This window comes from Sander vitreus, chromosome 16, assembly GCF_031162955.1.
Source record: "Sander vitreus isolate 19-12246 chromosome 16, sanVit1, whole genome shotgun sequence".
In the NCBI taxonomy this organism is placed as follows: domain Eukaryota; kingdom Metazoa; phylum Chordata; class Actinopteri; order Perciformes; family Percidae; genus Sander; species Sander vitreus.
The window spans coordinates 30,548,380-30,566,529 of record NC_135870.1 but is presented as its reverse complement, the minus strand read 5'-3'; the positions used below and the strand labels follow the sequence as shown (position 1 = coordinate 30,566,529).

General features: G+C 41.6%; 1 protein-coding gene across 2 annotated transcripts in view; it reads right to left on the bottom strand.

Annotated features, from left to right (window-relative positions):
• Positions 1 to 1,112: 1,112 nt before the first annotated feature.
• The window catches only part of slc27a6 (solute carrier family 27 member 6), a 37,224-nt gene continuing 20,186 nt past the window's right edge, over positions 1,113 to 18,150 (bottom strand). The window contains exons 4-11 of one of the 2 annotated variants that reach the window (XM_078271770.1): positions 13,959 to 14,083; positions 9,820 to 10,014; positions 8,600 to 8,690; positions 8,275 to 8,473; positions 6,667 to 6,764; positions 6,309 to 6,439; positions 4,355 to 4,541; positions 1,113 to 3,100 (exon numbers count right to left, since the gene is read on the bottom strand). In XM_078271770.1, coding sequence (XP_078127896.1) covers positions 4,365 to 4,541; positions 6,309 to 6,439; positions 6,667 to 6,764; positions 8,275 to 8,473; positions 8,600 to 8,690; positions 9,820 to 10,014; positions 13,959 to 14,083 — 1,016 coding nt within the window. In that variant the 3' untranslated portion in view covers positions 1,113 to 3,100; positions 4,355 to 4,364. The other variant, XM_078271769.1, reaches the window with a different exon arrangement.

The following is an 18,150-nucleotide window of genomic DNA, read 5'->3' as shown; positions in this document are numbered from 1 at the left end:
TTTGCCCACCTATATAAATATAGAAGAGACGGTGAATAACCCTATTTCAACAAACGGTGGCGTATTCCTTCAATTAAAGTGATTGTTAATTTCTTACACTGCACTGTAACTTGTATTCTTGTATTTTACATTCTTTTAACAGATTTTATTTTTTTTAACTGCTCCTTAATGTTTTATGTGAAGCACTTTGAGTTGACTGGTTGCTGAAATGGGCTGTAGAAATAAAGCTGCCTCGAGAATAAAAACCAATGAGTCAGCAAGCACAACCAAAAACTCTTATTTGACCCAGTTTACTGTTATTTTTTGTTGTTATTGCTGTTATTATTACTATTCCCACTGGGTTATTCAGCCACACCAGTATGTGGTTATTTCAGAATCTGAATCAGAATACTATATTGATCCCCTCGGGGAAATTATTTAGTAGCAGTTGCTCAAATTCAAGTTAAAATAAGGAGAAAGAGCAAGTCAATAAGTGTATAAAATAAATAAAGTAAAATAGCTACAATAATAAATAAATAAAACGTTAAGTAGAAGTAAAGTGAGATTAGGTTAAAAAGATTGTTTCAAATGGATTGAACAAATTCTATTGTAGTGCAGTGTCAACAGAAATACAGTATAAATAAGTAGAGTGTGAATAATAAGTAGCAGCAGTGAATGAATAACACATTTGCACATGTAGCTTGACATTGTTTCTTTACCCAGTAAGAATGTCATATTTACATTTCTGTTGGCTCGTGAATGAAACCAACAGGAACTGTTCCGGCACAGTATGGAGTGTACGCCGTATGCATGTAGAACGGAAGGAAATAGATTTTAAGCATAAAGTTGTGCTATACTATTTGACAGATTTGTCCTCAATATGTCACTTGTTTCAACTTTCCCCGTTTTCTTAAAGCCACTGTCTTTTCAAAAATTAGACAATGCTGGTGAATGCTTATCATGCTTTCCATTTCGTTGTGTTTTACTGATTCTGAGTTGACCGTCTGATGTTGCTTTGCAGTCAGCAACAAACTCTTTATTGATACGGCACTAGCTAAAGTCAGAACAGTTCAAATCCTACACATAACGTGTTAAAATAACATGTTAATAACATCAAAATCAGCATAGCGTATGTATCGAATGGACCAACATTTATTTCCTCTGACATTATCGCACACAATGGCACTGGTTGGAGACTGAATGGACAATGATGACATCATAACAGACCATGTTACAGCAGTGTGCATGAAATAATAAAACAAGTGCATTAAACTTATATACCTATACTACCAAGTGAAACACTGTATGTGGTTACCAGAGGAGATATGGATAACCCTAGAAACAGAGACTGGATGAGTTAGTTTGTGTTGCCCGCGGCTTTAAGATGAAGAAGTATTAAGAGAGACAACGGCGTGAGGACGTTGTTTGGGGGGGTGGATGGGTCAAACAACACGGAACAGGAGACAACAACACGAGACCAGGATTCATGTCCCGATCTAGTCCCGTGTGTCACTGAAACGTACATTTTGTAACCCCACCCACCATCTTTTCCTAAACATAACCCGTTCTTGTGCCGGGTGTCAGTTAAATGTACGTCCCACACGGAGCGTCAATACGCGACGCCAAGAGTCCCGACCAAGCGCATCTAAATATGACACCAAAGAGCTAGACGTGAATCCCAATTCTGGCTCAGTACTAAAGTGGTTTGAGTCTTATTTAAAGAATAGGGACTACTTTGTGTCTATAGGGAATTATACATCTGAGCATACAAATATGACGTGCGGAGTTCCCCAAGGCTCCGTTCTGGGGCCTCTCCTGTTTAACATCTACATGCTTCCACTGGCTCAAATTATGGAAAACAATAAAATAAGTTACCATAGTTATGCAGATGACACACAAATTTATATAACCTCATCGCCAGGGGACTATAGTCCAATACAACAACTGACTAAGTGCATTGAACAAATTAACGACTGGATGTGCCAGAACTTTCTTAAATTAAATGATGAAAAAACTGAGGTGGTTGTTTTTGGAGCAAAGGAGGAACGATTAAAAGTCAGCACTCAGCTTCAAACGATAATGTTAAAAACAACAGACAAAGCCAGAAATCTTGGTGTAGTCATGAATCTGACCTAAATTTTAACAGCCACATTAAGACAATTACAAAGTCAGCCTATTACCACCTTAAGAATATATCAAGGGTTAAAGGACTTATGTCTCAGCAGGATTTGGAAAAACTTGTCCATGCTTTTATCTTCAGTAGACTTGACTACTGTAACGGTGTCTTCACAGGTCTCCCACAGGCTTTAACACAACATTTTTTGTGGATAAGCAAAAATGTCAACCAGAACGGAAGAACATCACCAGAAATGGGTCATTATCCACCATGGCTACACGCGCTGCACTGGAGCTCCTCTGTGATGGTAGATGCTAGATGCTAGATTGGATCCGCTAGATGTGTCAATGTAAAAGGACGTGCCTCGTGGCCCGCCTTATTCTGCCTCTAAATGGCTTACCCTGTAATTCTTACCCTAACCCCCTAACCATAGTATTCTTACCCCAACCTAACCCCCTAACCCTGGAATTCTTACCCTAACCATCCCCACTCCTCTTGCCTAAACCTAACTACGTTGATCATTCTAGCAGATCCAATTTAGGATATACCCTCTGTGATAGACGCATTGTGAGGCCGAGGTGTGGACGAGGAAATGCACTTCAGTTACTTCCACATGTCTGCTCCCCGTTTTGATGAGCTGCTGCATCGCTTTGATCCGTACATTCAACATGGAAGGACCCACAGCAGCACGGTCAGTTTGCAAGACTGGCTCTGACTTTGAGGATCCTTGCATCTGGGAGTTCAATCAGGAGAGACTTCATTTTGAGTTGAGAATTATTCATTCATCCACAATAAAAAAAAGATACATGAGAAAAAGTCTTTGGCGATTAGACCCCATTGTCATTAAATTCCCACTGTGAAGTCATATTTTAAAGGGGGTCGAGAAACTGTGAAGAGTGTAGGAATCCGATGAAGCCTAGACCCTGGCGGTGGTGGCGATGACTGAAGAGGATGCTGAGATCTGATTGGATGAGAAGAGGAGCTCAGACCTGGCGCTGGAGATAACTGGAGATGAACGGGGAGGAGGAGAACATTTAAATATTGACAGCAGAGATGTGATTGGCTGACAAAGATTGTGGCTAAATCTGGTTGGTTTAACTAAAAGAGTAAATGCCCCCAATCAGCTGATAAGGAGAAGCAGGAGGAGAGGGAGAGAGAGGGGGATGAAAATGAGTGAGTGATAGTCTTCCTGGCTGAACTTACACTAAGCTTCATTATACAAAACAGTGTTGCTGCCAGCTACCAATTAGACTTGACGGCGGTGGGCCAATCCAAACGCTCATATCCCAACAACAGAACAGACGAGAGAAACTTATACATTCCTTTATTTGCGGCGCGATCTTGCGCTACTTGTTAATAAAGACGGAAGCTCTTCTTCTGCCGGTACACCAACTCCGGGCTTCCTGTAATGACAGCTGTAAATCTAGGTTGGGTTACCCCTATTTTCCACCAGGCGCGTCTGCGCTGCGTTCCAGAGGCGCCTGCGGCCCCCGCGAGAAAATCGCGGGCACTAGTCAATGCTTGATATTGCGATTCGGGAGCATGTTTCATCGCGGCACAAATCTGACCATAAAAAAACTGTGAAAAGAAGATCTCGGGATAAACTCGTTGATCTTGTTGGAAAAATAAGACGGACATGTTAACCGACATTTGATAGGTGCAAAAACATAGCTGTGAACCATTTATTTTGTTTTATTTCATTTATGTATGATTCTTCATTTTCATACACTATGACATTTTGTACCTCAGAATCTCATCAATTTATCCTTTAGTACTGATGTCAATAAGGCACTTTAATTACATTTTATGGGAACTATTAATGGATAATTTACCCCCCTAATCTTTGCAGAAAGACATTAAAAATACTGTATATTCAACAGTTCATTACTTTATAACATTACAATCTGTTGAATTGATTTATTAAGAGCTTTTAGATAAGGTGTTTCTTAGCAGTGTGTTTCAGTTGAAGGTGTGAGCGGTGAAATAAGGTTTTATAGTGATTCGTTCAGGTTCACATTATTTATCTGATGTTTTGTTTAACAAAGAAATCTCAGAGACATTGCTGTTCACAGTATTTGATCAACTCATCATGGCTTCTCTTCACGAACCGGCCGATGGCTTTTCATTCAGACTTCAGTAAATCATTGAACATGACTGTAGGCTCGCTGGTTTCCGCTGAATATATCACGCAGCAGCAGGCAGAGCTCAGTTCTATCCGTTTGTGTGCGACTGATTCCAGCTGAGTCATCCCTTCCTTACTTGGGGAGTTCTATAGCTTGCGTTCTCCGGCGACGATGCTCTGGTAGATACTGTCTGTTAGAGGAATGTAGCTCTCCTGCGGGTAGTCCAACACATAGAGAAGATCAGAGATGGTCGCGGGGTTGAAGCCGCTCCGAACCAGCTGGAACTTCTGCTGCTTGAAGGTGCTCGTCATTTCCATCACCTCCTAAAGGGAAGAAACACCAGGATTCAGTCTGAAATAAATACGCTTTGAATATGAACTGTCGAATGTTTGTTGAAAATTCCAGTTGGGACCTACAGTGATACATCTACAGTGGCTACTTTAGGTGATTTCTCATTGCTGGCTCTAAAGCTGTGCACACATTAGCTGTGTAAAGGTTCTGACACACCAACCCGATTATCAGCCGTCTGACAGTCTGGCGAGGTCGGTGACCTGAGTCTGTTCGATGTGTTCCGTGCCGTCGTCAGTCGGAGGAGCCGTTGGCATCCATTTTGTCCGATTTGACTTGTTGAATCGGCCAGTGGGCAGTCAGACTAAATGACCAATCTGATTGGTGGAGTGCTAGCCCTTGACTAGCGAATCAGTGCTTCTTCTACAAGAAGAAGCCCGAGAGCTGACAACGCCAGTATCTTCTTATTACTAACCATCATATTTTCTTCCGTTCAGTGAGTAATGACAACAACTCTCCTTCTTGACTACTATCACCACTCTCTGATGAAAACAATGACTGACGACAGCGTGCTCTGTGTTTACGAGGTCTACATAGATGTTCTGTCATTTCCAGTTTTCATTTTTTGAAAACAGCCCTGAAATCACCATCACCAAACCCACCAGACTCCATGTAAATAATCACTACTTTTAGCGTGTATAGAGTCAGCGTATTTCCACATGTAAATGGGTGAATTAAGGGTTTATTTCAAACAAACCAGAGAGGTTAGACGGACCAAGACGGCTTTTGAGCTTTCTGTCGACTTTGATTGAAGTGTGTTTTACGGTGATGAAAGTACTGCTTATTTTATCCCAGAATGTATCTGTGGTGTAGCCAGACCTATCTCCACAGCACTCTGGCAATGTGAGACTACGCTTAGGCAGACAGTGTCACTACACTTTGACCTAACCTTCATTCTGGACTATGCATCTGTCCATTGCACATACTATATTTTCTTTACATTCTGCACTCAATCCATTCAGCCACCTTTTTCTTATGCTGAACAGCTATTATGTATATTTTGGTTTCTGTTTCTGTATTTATTGGTTATTCTTATTAATGTTGAATATGTTTGTTTGTTTATGTATGCACCATTCACCAAGGCAAATTCCATGTAGGTGTAACTCACTGTGGTGATAAACGCCTTTCTGATTCTGATTCTTATTCTGAGTTACATAGTTCCACATTTGTACGAGCTTACTGCAAAGTTGTGCAATTACACATTCCACCAGCTGAGGTCAGGGATGTCATCCTAAACCTGTTCTGTCCTGGATGGATGGAAACTCTACTATAGTCCTCTAACGAAGAACATTAGGGCTGGGTATCGTTCAAAAGTACCAGTATCAATACCGGTACCAATACCAATACTGTGACTTTGATACCAGGTCCTGAATGATACTTTTTTCAATACCAATTTTATAAAACAAAATGAAATGACATTACATATTACCGTGCAAATCTTTTCATTTATGTCTCAGCTCCGACTACGTGAGCGTCTCTGTGTAACGTAGAGTTCTTCCTGCGTGTCTCTACGACGTGTAACGTTAGACAGCCAATCACAGACATTATTAGATCTTGGTAGAAGCATGCTGCATGCTGATTGGCTCACTGACGCTGATGAGATTCACTCCTTAGGTGTTGACATTGGGTTTTGAATGACGCGGCATTTTTCGATACTCGACACTTTAGAGACAATTCGATCAGTGTCTAACAGGTATTGAGTTGAGTACCCAGCCCTACTCAGCATGTCTCTGCTCTGTTACCTGAAGCCTTATGAACAGTGGACGAGCGTACGCTGGGATTTCCCTCATCACATGCTCAAACAGTTTCTTCCCATCGAACGTGTGTCCCGGTCGTACAATCATGGCAGCCATGCCCGCTCTGCCCTCGTGCCCTGTGGACACAACATGGTTTAGACTCATCATTCTCCAACTCAGGGTTATTCTTCATCAGGAATGGTAACAGCACTTAGCAGGAAACGATTGCAATAATAACGTTATTGTATGTGGTACAGTATTAGGGGATGGTTATTCTGAAAACACCTATACTGGAAGCTTCCAAAGGCTTGTTGGCTGATGGAGATGAGCAGAATTTGGAGGGCAAAGGGAGACTTAAACAAACCTTGTATTTCCACTCCGTATACATTGACTTCTTGGATAAAATCCACCAGCCCGAGAGTCTCTGTTACCTCTGTCGTTGCTACATTTTCACCCTTCCACCTGAAGTCAGGGAAACAAGATGATGATTAACAGTGCAAGTGTTGTGTCCTAAATATAAAAAAAATTAAATTAAAAAACTGTTCAAGTGTTGCAGCCAGAAACACAGGGCGGATGCTGGAGCGTGGTTCCACTTGTCACGACTGTATGTGTTCCCTCTCTGAAGTCCACCTGCAGCTGATAAACTTCCACCGTCTTGCTAACAATTGCTAAGGTCTTTCAGAACCAGGTTTTGTACTGTGGTGTCTATTTTTTATTTATTTATTGTATTCCTACCACAGGCAATACAACTTTTTAACACTTCACAAACATAGGTTTTACTTACATCTTTATAAATACTATTTAAGTAGTAGTACATTTTTAGTCCCAATTTGTATACATGTTTGTACATTCTTTTTCTTCTTTTGAATATTTGTTCTTGTATTCTATTTATTACTTCTTGTATATTCTGTATGTGTGCTCTGTGTCTGATATTTTGCTGCTGTAGCACTGAAATTTCCCAATTTGGGATCAATAAAAGTCTATCTAATCTAATCTATTGTCATGAGTATGGTGAGCAGGATAACTTTTCCTTTGGGGAATATAAAGACTATCTATCTGTGTTCCAGAAGCATTACCTTTAGTGTGTACTGCAGCTGCCCTTACAAAGTGTGTACTGTTGCATGGCAGAATGCATACTGTTTGGACATACCACTTCACCCTAACATTGCACCGTAAACTCTCTTGCTCATATATCCGTCGAGACCTGGTAAATGGCCACATCGTTCCAGAGTTTCTGTTATAAATGTGTTGTCTTTAGGCTGACGACATCATCGGGCTGAACATCACCATAGGGATGGACTCCTTAACCCTTGTGTTGTCTTTGGGTCAACTTTGTCAGTCAGTGAAGCACTTGACATCCTCTGATCTTACCTATTAGTCAAAATAATTCATAATTTCAGCTTTTTTTAACTCGAAAATTTGGTTTAATGTCATATAAATTAGGTTTATTGATCATGAATTTAAAAAAGCGTTTAGGAAGTTGAAGTGATGGTTCGGAGTAGTTTCTCCCTAGGCTGCTTTGCACCTTGACCTCGAGCCAAACAACCCCCCATAAGCTTTTTTCCCTTGTTATAACGTTGGTGGAGTTAGCGTTATCAGCTGGTTAGCTTAGTGCAGGCGCTAATGGATCCACGTTTGTATCTCGTAAATGACCCCACTAATAATGCCCGGAATGATACCAAACTTCTACAGTAGTACAAATAGTTTCTGTACTTATAAAACGAGGCATTACGAGGAAGTTTGTAACTACACCATAAGTATATTTAAAATAACACTTGCCTGATGGAAACTCCTCTCGGCTACTATCGCGCACTAGAAGTGACAAAAAAAAAAAAAACATAAAGAAAAAGGGACAAAAACGTCGGAAAAAGACCCCCAAAAAAAATAAACCCTGAAGGACAACAAGTTCATGGTCGATGGGAAGACAACACGAGGGTTAGAGGTGGCGGTGTACGGTTGGTACCAACTGTACCTGAAGGTGTCTCCCACTCGGTCCCTGAAACAGATGAAGCCCTCCTGATCTTCAGCCATGAGGTCGCCCGTGTTAAAGTAAGCGTCTCCCTTCACAAACACGTTTCTCATCAGCTTCTTCTCTGTCAGTTGCTTGCTCCCAGCGTAGCCAAAGAACGGGCTGGTGGCGCTCACCTTTGACAGCAAAAGCCCCGTCTCGCCTGAGAAGAGACATGGGACAGAAAGTCTCAAATCAATACACTATCATTGTCAGGTGAAGTCAACTTTCAAAGAATAACAAGAAAGGCAATCCTGTTGTGGAAATGTTCTTTGAGTTGCACTCTTACCCCTTTCCACTCGCTGACAGAAACCATTCTGATCTGTCACTGGTTCGTCTTTCACCATGTCATACTTTATCAGATCATACTTGAACAGGAGCTACACCAAAAGCAAGAGAAACAATTATTGCATTGGGCAGTGGCATTACAACCTAATCTAACTAATGGAACAATCACCCACTAATCAGCTTCAGGTTACCAGATATTTTTCACAGCACACATTTTAACACTGACTGGACAGCAGGCCTGGGTCGCTGAGAGATTCTGACCGTTTGATAACCTTCAGCAAAAACATCACGGTTGAATCACGTGGGTGGGGGCGCTGTAGGTCACAGTTCATGGAAAGTGAAACTTAAATCTGTCATGGGGCGGTTGGATGTATTTACTCACATTAAAAAGATGTATTGGGGCGCCCGGATAGCTCAGTTGGTAGAGCGCGCACCCATATATAGAGGTTTACTCCTCGACGCCGCGGCCACGGGTTTGACTCCGACCTGCGGCCCTTTGCTGCATGTCATTCCCTCTCTCTCCCCTTTCATGTCTTCAGCTGACCTGTCAAATAAAGGCCTAAAAATGCCCAAAAATAAATAAATAAATAAATAAAAAAGATTTATGAAAAGCCTGAAAGATTCGCGACGAGACAAAACGTTTAGAACGTTGCAGGGAAAAGTTGCAGCGGTCAGAACCGGTCAGGAGGCGCAACGAGCGCCCCCAAACACAGTATATGGTGGAGCGACCGTTGTTAAAACAGAGAATCAGAGAAGTAAAACGTTTTCGCCGTTTCATCACTAGAAATGCAGCTGTAGCAAGCATCTTACTATCACTAACGTCATCCACATTCATATTTAGACGCAACAGATGATAGCCAGCTTTAGAAAAAGCCTGGAAGTCAGAAGTTAGGAAGGAAGTACAAAGAGTTGTTGCTATGGAGATGATACACCATCTCGTCTCATTGGTGTAAACTAGCAGCTTTCAGGATGCTGCAGACCGGCGCGTTGCAAGGAGCTGCAAGTTACAACTCGTCTCGAATATTTGGTCTGATCTGGACTTTACGCCTCTGCGAAGATTTCTTTCTCTTTCAATCGAAGCATGGAATATTCGAATATGCACCCCTATTTAAATCACCAAGTCAAGCAACCAGCGTGTGTGACATGGGCCATTTACTACTTTCATTTCATCCCCTCTTCACTTCTGGCAGAGCTCACACCTTTAGGCTACAAAGTACTCACCCTGTAGAAGAAGTTAGAGCGGCCCACAGTTCCGATCTTGCCAACGTGGTTCATGAAACACAGGTTTCCCTCGGTGGAGCCGTACACCTCGCACATTTGAACGTTCCCAAAGCGACTGTGGAACTCCCGCCAGACGTCCTGCCGCAGACCGTTCCCGACTCCCATCCGCACCTTGTGAACCTTATCCTCGTCTGTCTGATGCGGGGAGAAGGATGGGATGACATTAGCTCAACAGATCCGACTGCTGACAACTAACCATTTCTCAATGAACAAATTAAAAATTAGGGAAAATAATTCAATGTTAATGCACATTCTGATTAAGCTGACACAATGGGATATAGAGGGAAAATGTCAGTTAGGGCCTGCGTCCATATAGCTTTTTTTTTCCGGAGCACCAGCGTCTTTTTTCAGTTGTTCCCAGTGAGGACAGAGGCAGTCAGTGAAACGTCACAGCAAAATACAGCCTGGTATGTGCTGGAAATCAGTTGCAAAAATGAAAAGAATGTTTGACAAACCTGCTGCTTAGAGATAATTCAATGTTATCAATATATCTTTCAGAGCAAAGAGAATGTTTTTTATGCAAATGAGGATTTGTCAATTTATAAATTTCCACTTGACGCTCAGGTTGAATTAGGACGTTCTTCAAGACAGTGCGCTAAGAATGATTTCTGGGTCACAAGCCGGAGGATCGAGGAGCCGAGAAGGCACGAAATTGGGAATTGGGAAAGGCCCAATGCTGAGAGGAGTCCTCACCTTCTTTAATAAAGGTTTTGATTTCATTAAAGGTAATTACTTTTTTGCTAATGAGGTAGTCTAGGTGCTATATAAATACTGTGAATGTATCAATATGCTCAATCCACAGAGAAATGCACACAGCCTGTATTCAGAAACTGTGCCTTTTAACGAGCCGTCAGGACTTCCTGTACGGTTGTGATGTCACAACTGTTCTATACATAGGTAGAAAGTTCTGCTACAGTGCCGTTAGTCATTCCCCAGCTGCAATGACGGTGAAAAAACACGTGAAGTGGCTGAAGACCCAGAAACACTGACCAATCAGAGCAGACTGAGCTTTTTCTGGAGGGGCCCTTAAAGAGACAGGCGCTAAAACAGAGTGTTTTAGACGGGGAAATACAGTTATATTTAGACAGACAGTATTAGAAAAATATTGTGTTTTTTAACATTAAAGCATGTAAACATGTTCTAGTACAAAACCAAAGTACGTATATATAAGTAAGTATAAACCTGAAAATGAACATAATATGGGACCTTTAAATCTTAAAAACTACTGTGACTACTACAATGACTACATTGGCATGTGAAGTCTAAATAAGTATACTATGAACAGTTCATTCTCTGACTCGTTATGAAGTAAAAAGATGTTTGGGCAAAGCTACAGACGATGCCTGGTGTGTTTGTGTCCTCTGTGATGAGTTCTGTGGTATTTGCACATTGTGCATAATGAGCGCATACAGGCAGTAATTGGTCCTCACGCTTGTGTGCACACATTGACCTTGTGAAAAAATGCTTATCTGCTGTTCATGTCCATATCTTTAATTTGTAAATCAGTGTTGGGGGAAAGCATGGCCAGCCTTCCACCCACACAGTCAAATAACAGAGGGACAGGGGACAAAGAGGACTTTGAGTCCAGCCTCAAGACAGGATGTCCTGGGCCCTCACACTGTGTGTGCGTGCACGTCAACGTGTCCACCATGGGAGTACACAAACATGAAAACAAAGACCCTGCTTGTCCTTCTGCCACAGTTGTGCACAACTTTACTCCCGTGATCCACAAGTAGCAGTGACTGTAAAGAAGCCTCTCTACAGAGAAAACAAGTCTGCCTACGGTGAAAGGCACTGAGGCTTTTTCCCGTTGCTCAACTCTAACTCACTTACTCTGTCATTCATTAAGTGGCAATGTATGTTGATTATCTGTTTAGTAGCCTGGTGTGTGGATAACAAATGTGAATAACAGGACGGCAAGTCATGTTGACAAAATAAAAGCAAGCAGTGGAATAGAATAAAAGTGGAGAGTGGAAAACTTGAAGGTATTTTGGAGATCAATGGTTTGGGTGTCAGCACTAAACTTTACTTCAAATTCACATTCAACAATCACACAGAAAGCAATCATTCCTTTAAGTATATTTTTTCAGTAGTTGTTCTGGCATTTTTATCTTTGCTATCTTTATTATTTCTAGTATATTTCTTGTATTTTCTGTATGTGTGAGTGAGTATGTGTGTATGTCCCTGTAACTTGCTGCTTGTAACAGAGTAATTTCCCAATTTTGGGATTAATAAAGTCTATCTATCTACAATGGGGAGAACAAGTATTTGATACACTGCCGATTTTGCAGGTTTTCCTACTTACAAAGCATGTAGAAGTCTGTAATTTTTATCGTAGGTACTCTTCAACTGTGAGAGACGGAATCTAAAACAAAAATCCAGAAAATCACATTGTATGATTTTTAAATAACTAATTTGCATTTTATTGCATGACATAAGTATTTGATCACCTACCAACCAGTAAGAATTCCGGCTCTCACAGACCTGTTAGTTTTTCTTTAAGAAGCCCTCCTGTTCTCCACTCGTTACCTGTATTAACTGCACCTGTTTGAACTTGTTACCTGTATAAAGGACACCTGTCCACACACTCAAACAAACAGACTCCAACCTCTCCACAATGGCCAAGACCAGAGAGCTGTGTAAGGACATCAGGGATAAAATTGTAGACCTGCACAAGGCTGGGATGGGCTACAGGACAATAGGCAAGCAGCTTGGTGAGAAGGCAACAACTGTTGGTGCAATTATTAGAAAATGGAAGAAGTTCAAGATGACGGTCAATCTTCCTCGGTCTGGGGCTCCATGCAAGATCTCACCTCGTGGGGCATTACTGATCATGAGAAAGGTGAGGGATCAGCCCAGAACTACACGGCAGGACCTGGTCAATGACCTGAAGAGAGCTGGGACCACAGTCTCAAAGAAAACCATTAGTAACACACGACGCCGTCATGGATTAAAATCCTGCCGCGCACGCCTCCCCCTGCTCAAGCCAGCGCATGTCCAGGCCAGTCTGAAGTTTGCCATTGACCATCTGGATGATCCAGAGGAGGAATGGGAGAAGGTCATGTGGTCTGATAAGACAAAAATATAGCTTTTTTTTCTAAACTCCACTCGCTGTGTTTGGAGGAAGAAGGATGAGTACAACCCCAAGAACACCATCCCAATCCTGAAGCATGGAGATGGAAACATCATTCTTTGGGGATGCTTTTCTGCAAAGGAGACAGGACGACTGCACCGTATTGAGGGGAGGATGGATGGGGCCATGTATCGCGAGATCTTGGCCAACAACCTCCTTCCCTCAGTAAGAGCTGAAGATGGGTCGTGGCTGTGTCTTCCAGCATGACAACGACCCGAAACACACAGCCAGGGCAACTAGGGAGTGGCTCCGTAAGAAGCATCTCAAGGTCCTGGAGTGGCCTAGCCAGTCTCAAGACCTGAACCCAATAGAAAATCTGTGGAGGGAGCTGAAAGTCTGTATTGCCCAGCGACAGGATCTAGAGAAGGTCTGTATGGAGGAGTGGGCCAAAATCCCTGCTGCAGTGTGTGCAAACCTGGTCAAGAACTACAGGAAACGTATGATCTCTGTAATTGTAAGCAAAGGTTTCTGTACCAAATATTAAGTTCTGCTTTTCTGATGTATCAAATACGTATGTCATGCAATAAAATGCAAATTACTTAAAAATCATACAATGTGATTTTCTGGATTTTTGTTTTAGATTCCGTCACTCACAGTTGAAGAGTACCTATGATAAAAATTACAGACTTCTACATGCTTTGTAAGTGGGAAAACCTGCAAAATCGGCAGTGTATCAAATACTTGTTCTCCCCACTGTATATATCTATCTATCTATCTATCTATCTATCTATCTATCTATCGATCTATCTATCTTATCAAAGATTCCACAGGGCATATTGTCATTTAGGAGGGTGATACAATAATGTGAATTTTACTTAATAGCAATTTTAAACCAAAAATAACCAGAAAGGAAGCGTTTTGTTGCTGTATGTCCATGCAGAAAGAGGCAGGATGTAGTTTTTGCAAGAGGTTATTGCCACTCCCAGCTGAATGGTGAACAGATTACCTTGGGCTGGTTGCAGAGGTATCTGCAGAGTTCACCAATATACTGGAAAACAGTAACGTCATGTTTCCTACAGTCCTTCCAGAACTGGGATGCCGAGAACTTCTTCTTCAAGATGCAGGTCGCACCTGTCATACAACAGACAACAACTTCATTACATTCACTATTAAAGGATACAATTCACATTTTCAATACTAGGTATATCTACTCCATAAATATAAATATGAACCTTAAATCAGATTTATAGATTGGCATTTCATTTCCATATAGAGTGTACTGTATATTTGAAATATTTTGTTGACTACGGCTGGGTATCGTTTCTAGATTTTCAATACCATTTAAAAAAAAAAAAAAATCCATTTAAACAAAAAGAAATTACAACAGTGCAGTACAAATCTTTTTCTATGTTTTTATTTTAGTTTTTCACAATAACAGCCAATCACAGACATTATTAGGTCTTGGTAGAAGCATGCTGCATGCTGATTGACTCACTGACGCTGATGAGACTTACTCTTTGAGGTATTGAAATTTGGTGTTGAATGAAGGAATTTTTCAATACTCAATACAATGGAGGCAATCAGGTTGGTGCCTAACAGCATCAACGTCTGGACCCAGCCTTATTGTCAACAGTATGTTTAACGAGCTGTAGAGCTTTGTGTTACTATGCAGCTCCATGGACTGTTCAAATCTCGTGATCTTTTGAGAAGATCAATGCACTCACAACGCAATGCTGAGGAGCAAAGTGTTGACCCAACACATTTAAAGACAAAGTGTTTATAGCTGTTAACAGCTGTTCACGTATACATGCTGCAGGTCAGTCATTTTCATAGGTAACTCATTTAATTACACATTATTTCCCAGTAACTGTAACAGATTACAGTGCAGGGTTTCACCCAATGTATTGCCAGCCTGGTGGCCCACCAGGCATAAGCCACTGGTGATAACATTTTGAAAGAACGTTTTTTAAACTACAGTTACAGTACAATGGTGCGGCCCGGTTGGAAACTTAGACAAAGTCCTCTCCTGTATCTCCTGAATTGGCTGGTAGGCCGATGAAGGCCGACGCATAGTGACAGTGCAGGACACACAACACAAACTAGGGCGACGGTCACCTTGCTGTGTCAGGGCCTTAAGCCATGACTTCTTGTTTCCTGTTGTGACTCACTTTTTTCAGCTCACCTCTTTCGTCAGTGTAAAAGTGTGACTGTATTTCACTGGAGAGGATTCCAACAGCGGGACGTACAACAGTCTGCCGCTAAAGCTATGAGCTAACAGACACAAACTAGCTCTATGGTCACAGCTGTTGTCTGAAAAACAACACAGACAGGACTAAATGTTGCTTTTACTTAAAACTGGTAAACCTTGTGGTGCATTCAAAGTTATTGTAAAATACCCTTTTCTCATCTGTTTTTTTTCTTTTAACCGCAATTTATTGGTGAAAAAAGTAATTATTGTTAAAAGTAATTGTTATTACATTTTTAATAATCATTTAAATCTCCCCCTTTTTTGTGCTGATCCAAAAATTGATCTGATACGTGACTCAAAACCATGAAATGAACCGTGAGTTTTGTGATCCGTTGCACCCCTATTTGAGAGGGATGGGAAATTATACTGCAAGCCATTATCTCATTGTTTCATTATTAAAACGTGTGGTATAGTTACATAAGAAATAAATTGGTCCAAATATAGGCAGTTTAAAACATAGAAACTGTATTGTCAATTTCGGCAACCAAAAGCTGATGCCTGGTTGCCAAGCCAGCAACCATGTTAAAAAGTTAGTGTTGAGCCCTGTACACAAACTCACAGTGCCAGGAGTGTCAGACCTGCAGCTCTGGACCCAACTTTAATCTATGCCAGCTATTGTCTTTCAAATCTACAGGAGCTATCATTTCCCTTGCCTGTAGGTGTATGTGTACATGTCTATATGTGCAGGTCTTTCTTTCCGAGAGCTGGTGAAGGTTGACAGGTGTACACCGGTTGGACAACAACAGAACAGCTAGCCCCATGTGTCTAAAACTATCAGGACACCAGCCTCCCCAAGGTTTGTTAGCACGTTGTCAGGACGTTGACCTCTAGCACTAAAGGGCATTGAACTGTCAGCTTTGGTAGCAGTTGGAACAAATGCAGAAGCCAAGAATTCATCAATAGGACAGCTGATTAGACTTTTGCTGCTTTCCCAAACCATTAAAAAACTGTAACACTACCTTTAACCTCATTCTAAATGATCTAGCTGAGATAAGCCATACCATACTGTCATGTAGTTTAAACCCAGACATGAAGGCTCATACAGTGGGCCAGTCTATGTAGAGGGCAAACACCACAACAATGACCTAAAAACAATCATATTCTCCATAATAGTCTCCAGTGTCCACTTCCTGCTCTAAAGCCTCTAATTAAGCCGCAGGTCCTCAAAGGGGACACATTGTTTGGCAGTTACACAGTGTGCTCAGTGGACAGCATGCTCAGTGGACACTGTCTTCAGTGGACACCGCGCTCAGTGGACACGGTGTTCTGTAGACACTGTCTTCAGTGGACACCGCGCTCAGTGGACACTGAAGGCCTGAATACCAGAAAATTGCTCCCCTGTATCTTTTCTAACCTGGAACTCAATCATCCAACGGCTATGTGCATGTGGCTGGGCTACATTCATGCAATGAGGACACATGCCTTCATATCATTATATCACTTACAAGTTTAAAAAAGGTCATTTGAAGTTCAAAAGATAATTAATATGTATTTCTGTTTCTATTTCAAGCATCCCAAATGAGCTCTGACCCTTTGAAAATATTCTCCAACTAAGACCATCAAAATGTCGTTAGATCATTTATTTTGTCCAGGAGGAAAAAATGAGAAGACCTTTCTTGCTCTAGACTTTTCTTTTGTCACAGTTTGTATCACTCAATGACATGAAGCCTGCATGCAGTCACTCAATAACATGTATTTCTGTCAAGGTGGTGGTTTTTCCTGTTTATTGTTATTTCAATCCCTGTTTGTATGTTTCCCTGTTGTCTGTTTCGTGGTTGTGTGTTACCCGTGTTCTTTCTGTGTTCTGTTTTGTTTCCTAGTTCCGTCCTTGCTTCAGTTTCCTGTCTTAGTTTGTAGTGTCTGGCTGCAGTCAAAAAGTCAAAAATGTTACCTCCTACGTCCTTTCCTAACCACTTTTCCTTAACCCCGATGGTAAACGTCATGAGGTCAAGGAAAGGTGTGAAGGAGAATTCAAAAGAAATTAGGAAAAGACAACCACATACTGCAATCTGCAGTATGTAGTAGGAGATTTCAAAAACGGCCCTTGTTTTGAAACACAAAATGGGCGTTTCTCAATCTGTGTTCTTCTATTGACTTGTGTTCTTGTGTCCCTGTGAAACGTCATCTTGTGTTGCCAGAGTACTGTCCCAATACACAAGTTCGCATTTCACCAAGAACATTGGAAATGTTCTTGACACGCCCATTTTACCGAGGATGCATTGGTTGGTAACTTCGCAGCACCCGTATCCCAACATTCATTTCGGCATTCAGTGAGGGTCAGGTTTCCGGTACAGACCAAAAACGCAATCTTTTCGCAATCTTATTCATCATTAAATTCACTTAGTAGGCAGTCTTGTGAAAATCTTTGCCGAATTGACAATTTGCTCCAAAGTTTTCGGAGTTGAGAAGCTCCATGAAGTTACGCGGCCGCCAGCTTGCGCCTGCCGGGGCCGCTAGCTCATCGCTTGGCCAGTCACGCTCGGAGACCTCGCTGTGAGCTGGAGGTCTCTCAGACCGGTCCCGTAAATAAGATTAACGGGAACCTGTGGTTAACTGTCTTTATAGAGTTAAACTCCACCTCGCTGGCCGTCACACACACACACACACACACACACACACACACACACACACACACACACACACACACACACACACACACACACACCAGCAGGCAGAGGTGGGGGAGAAAGATATACCCATTTCTTTTCGGGAGACTTGTTTAAATTATGACAGGCTATACATTAGATTTAGTATTTAGTTCATATTTTTTTGGTGTATTTGTTTTCTGATTTATTAGAGTTGAGTTTCAGTCTGTATGATAAATCAACAGTTGTACATAAAGTGGTAACATGCTATGACATGTTATGTAGACTAAAGGGGACCCACCTTTATCATTTGAATTGCTAATTTCCATCTGTTGTCCCTGGGCATATACAGTTCACTACAATAA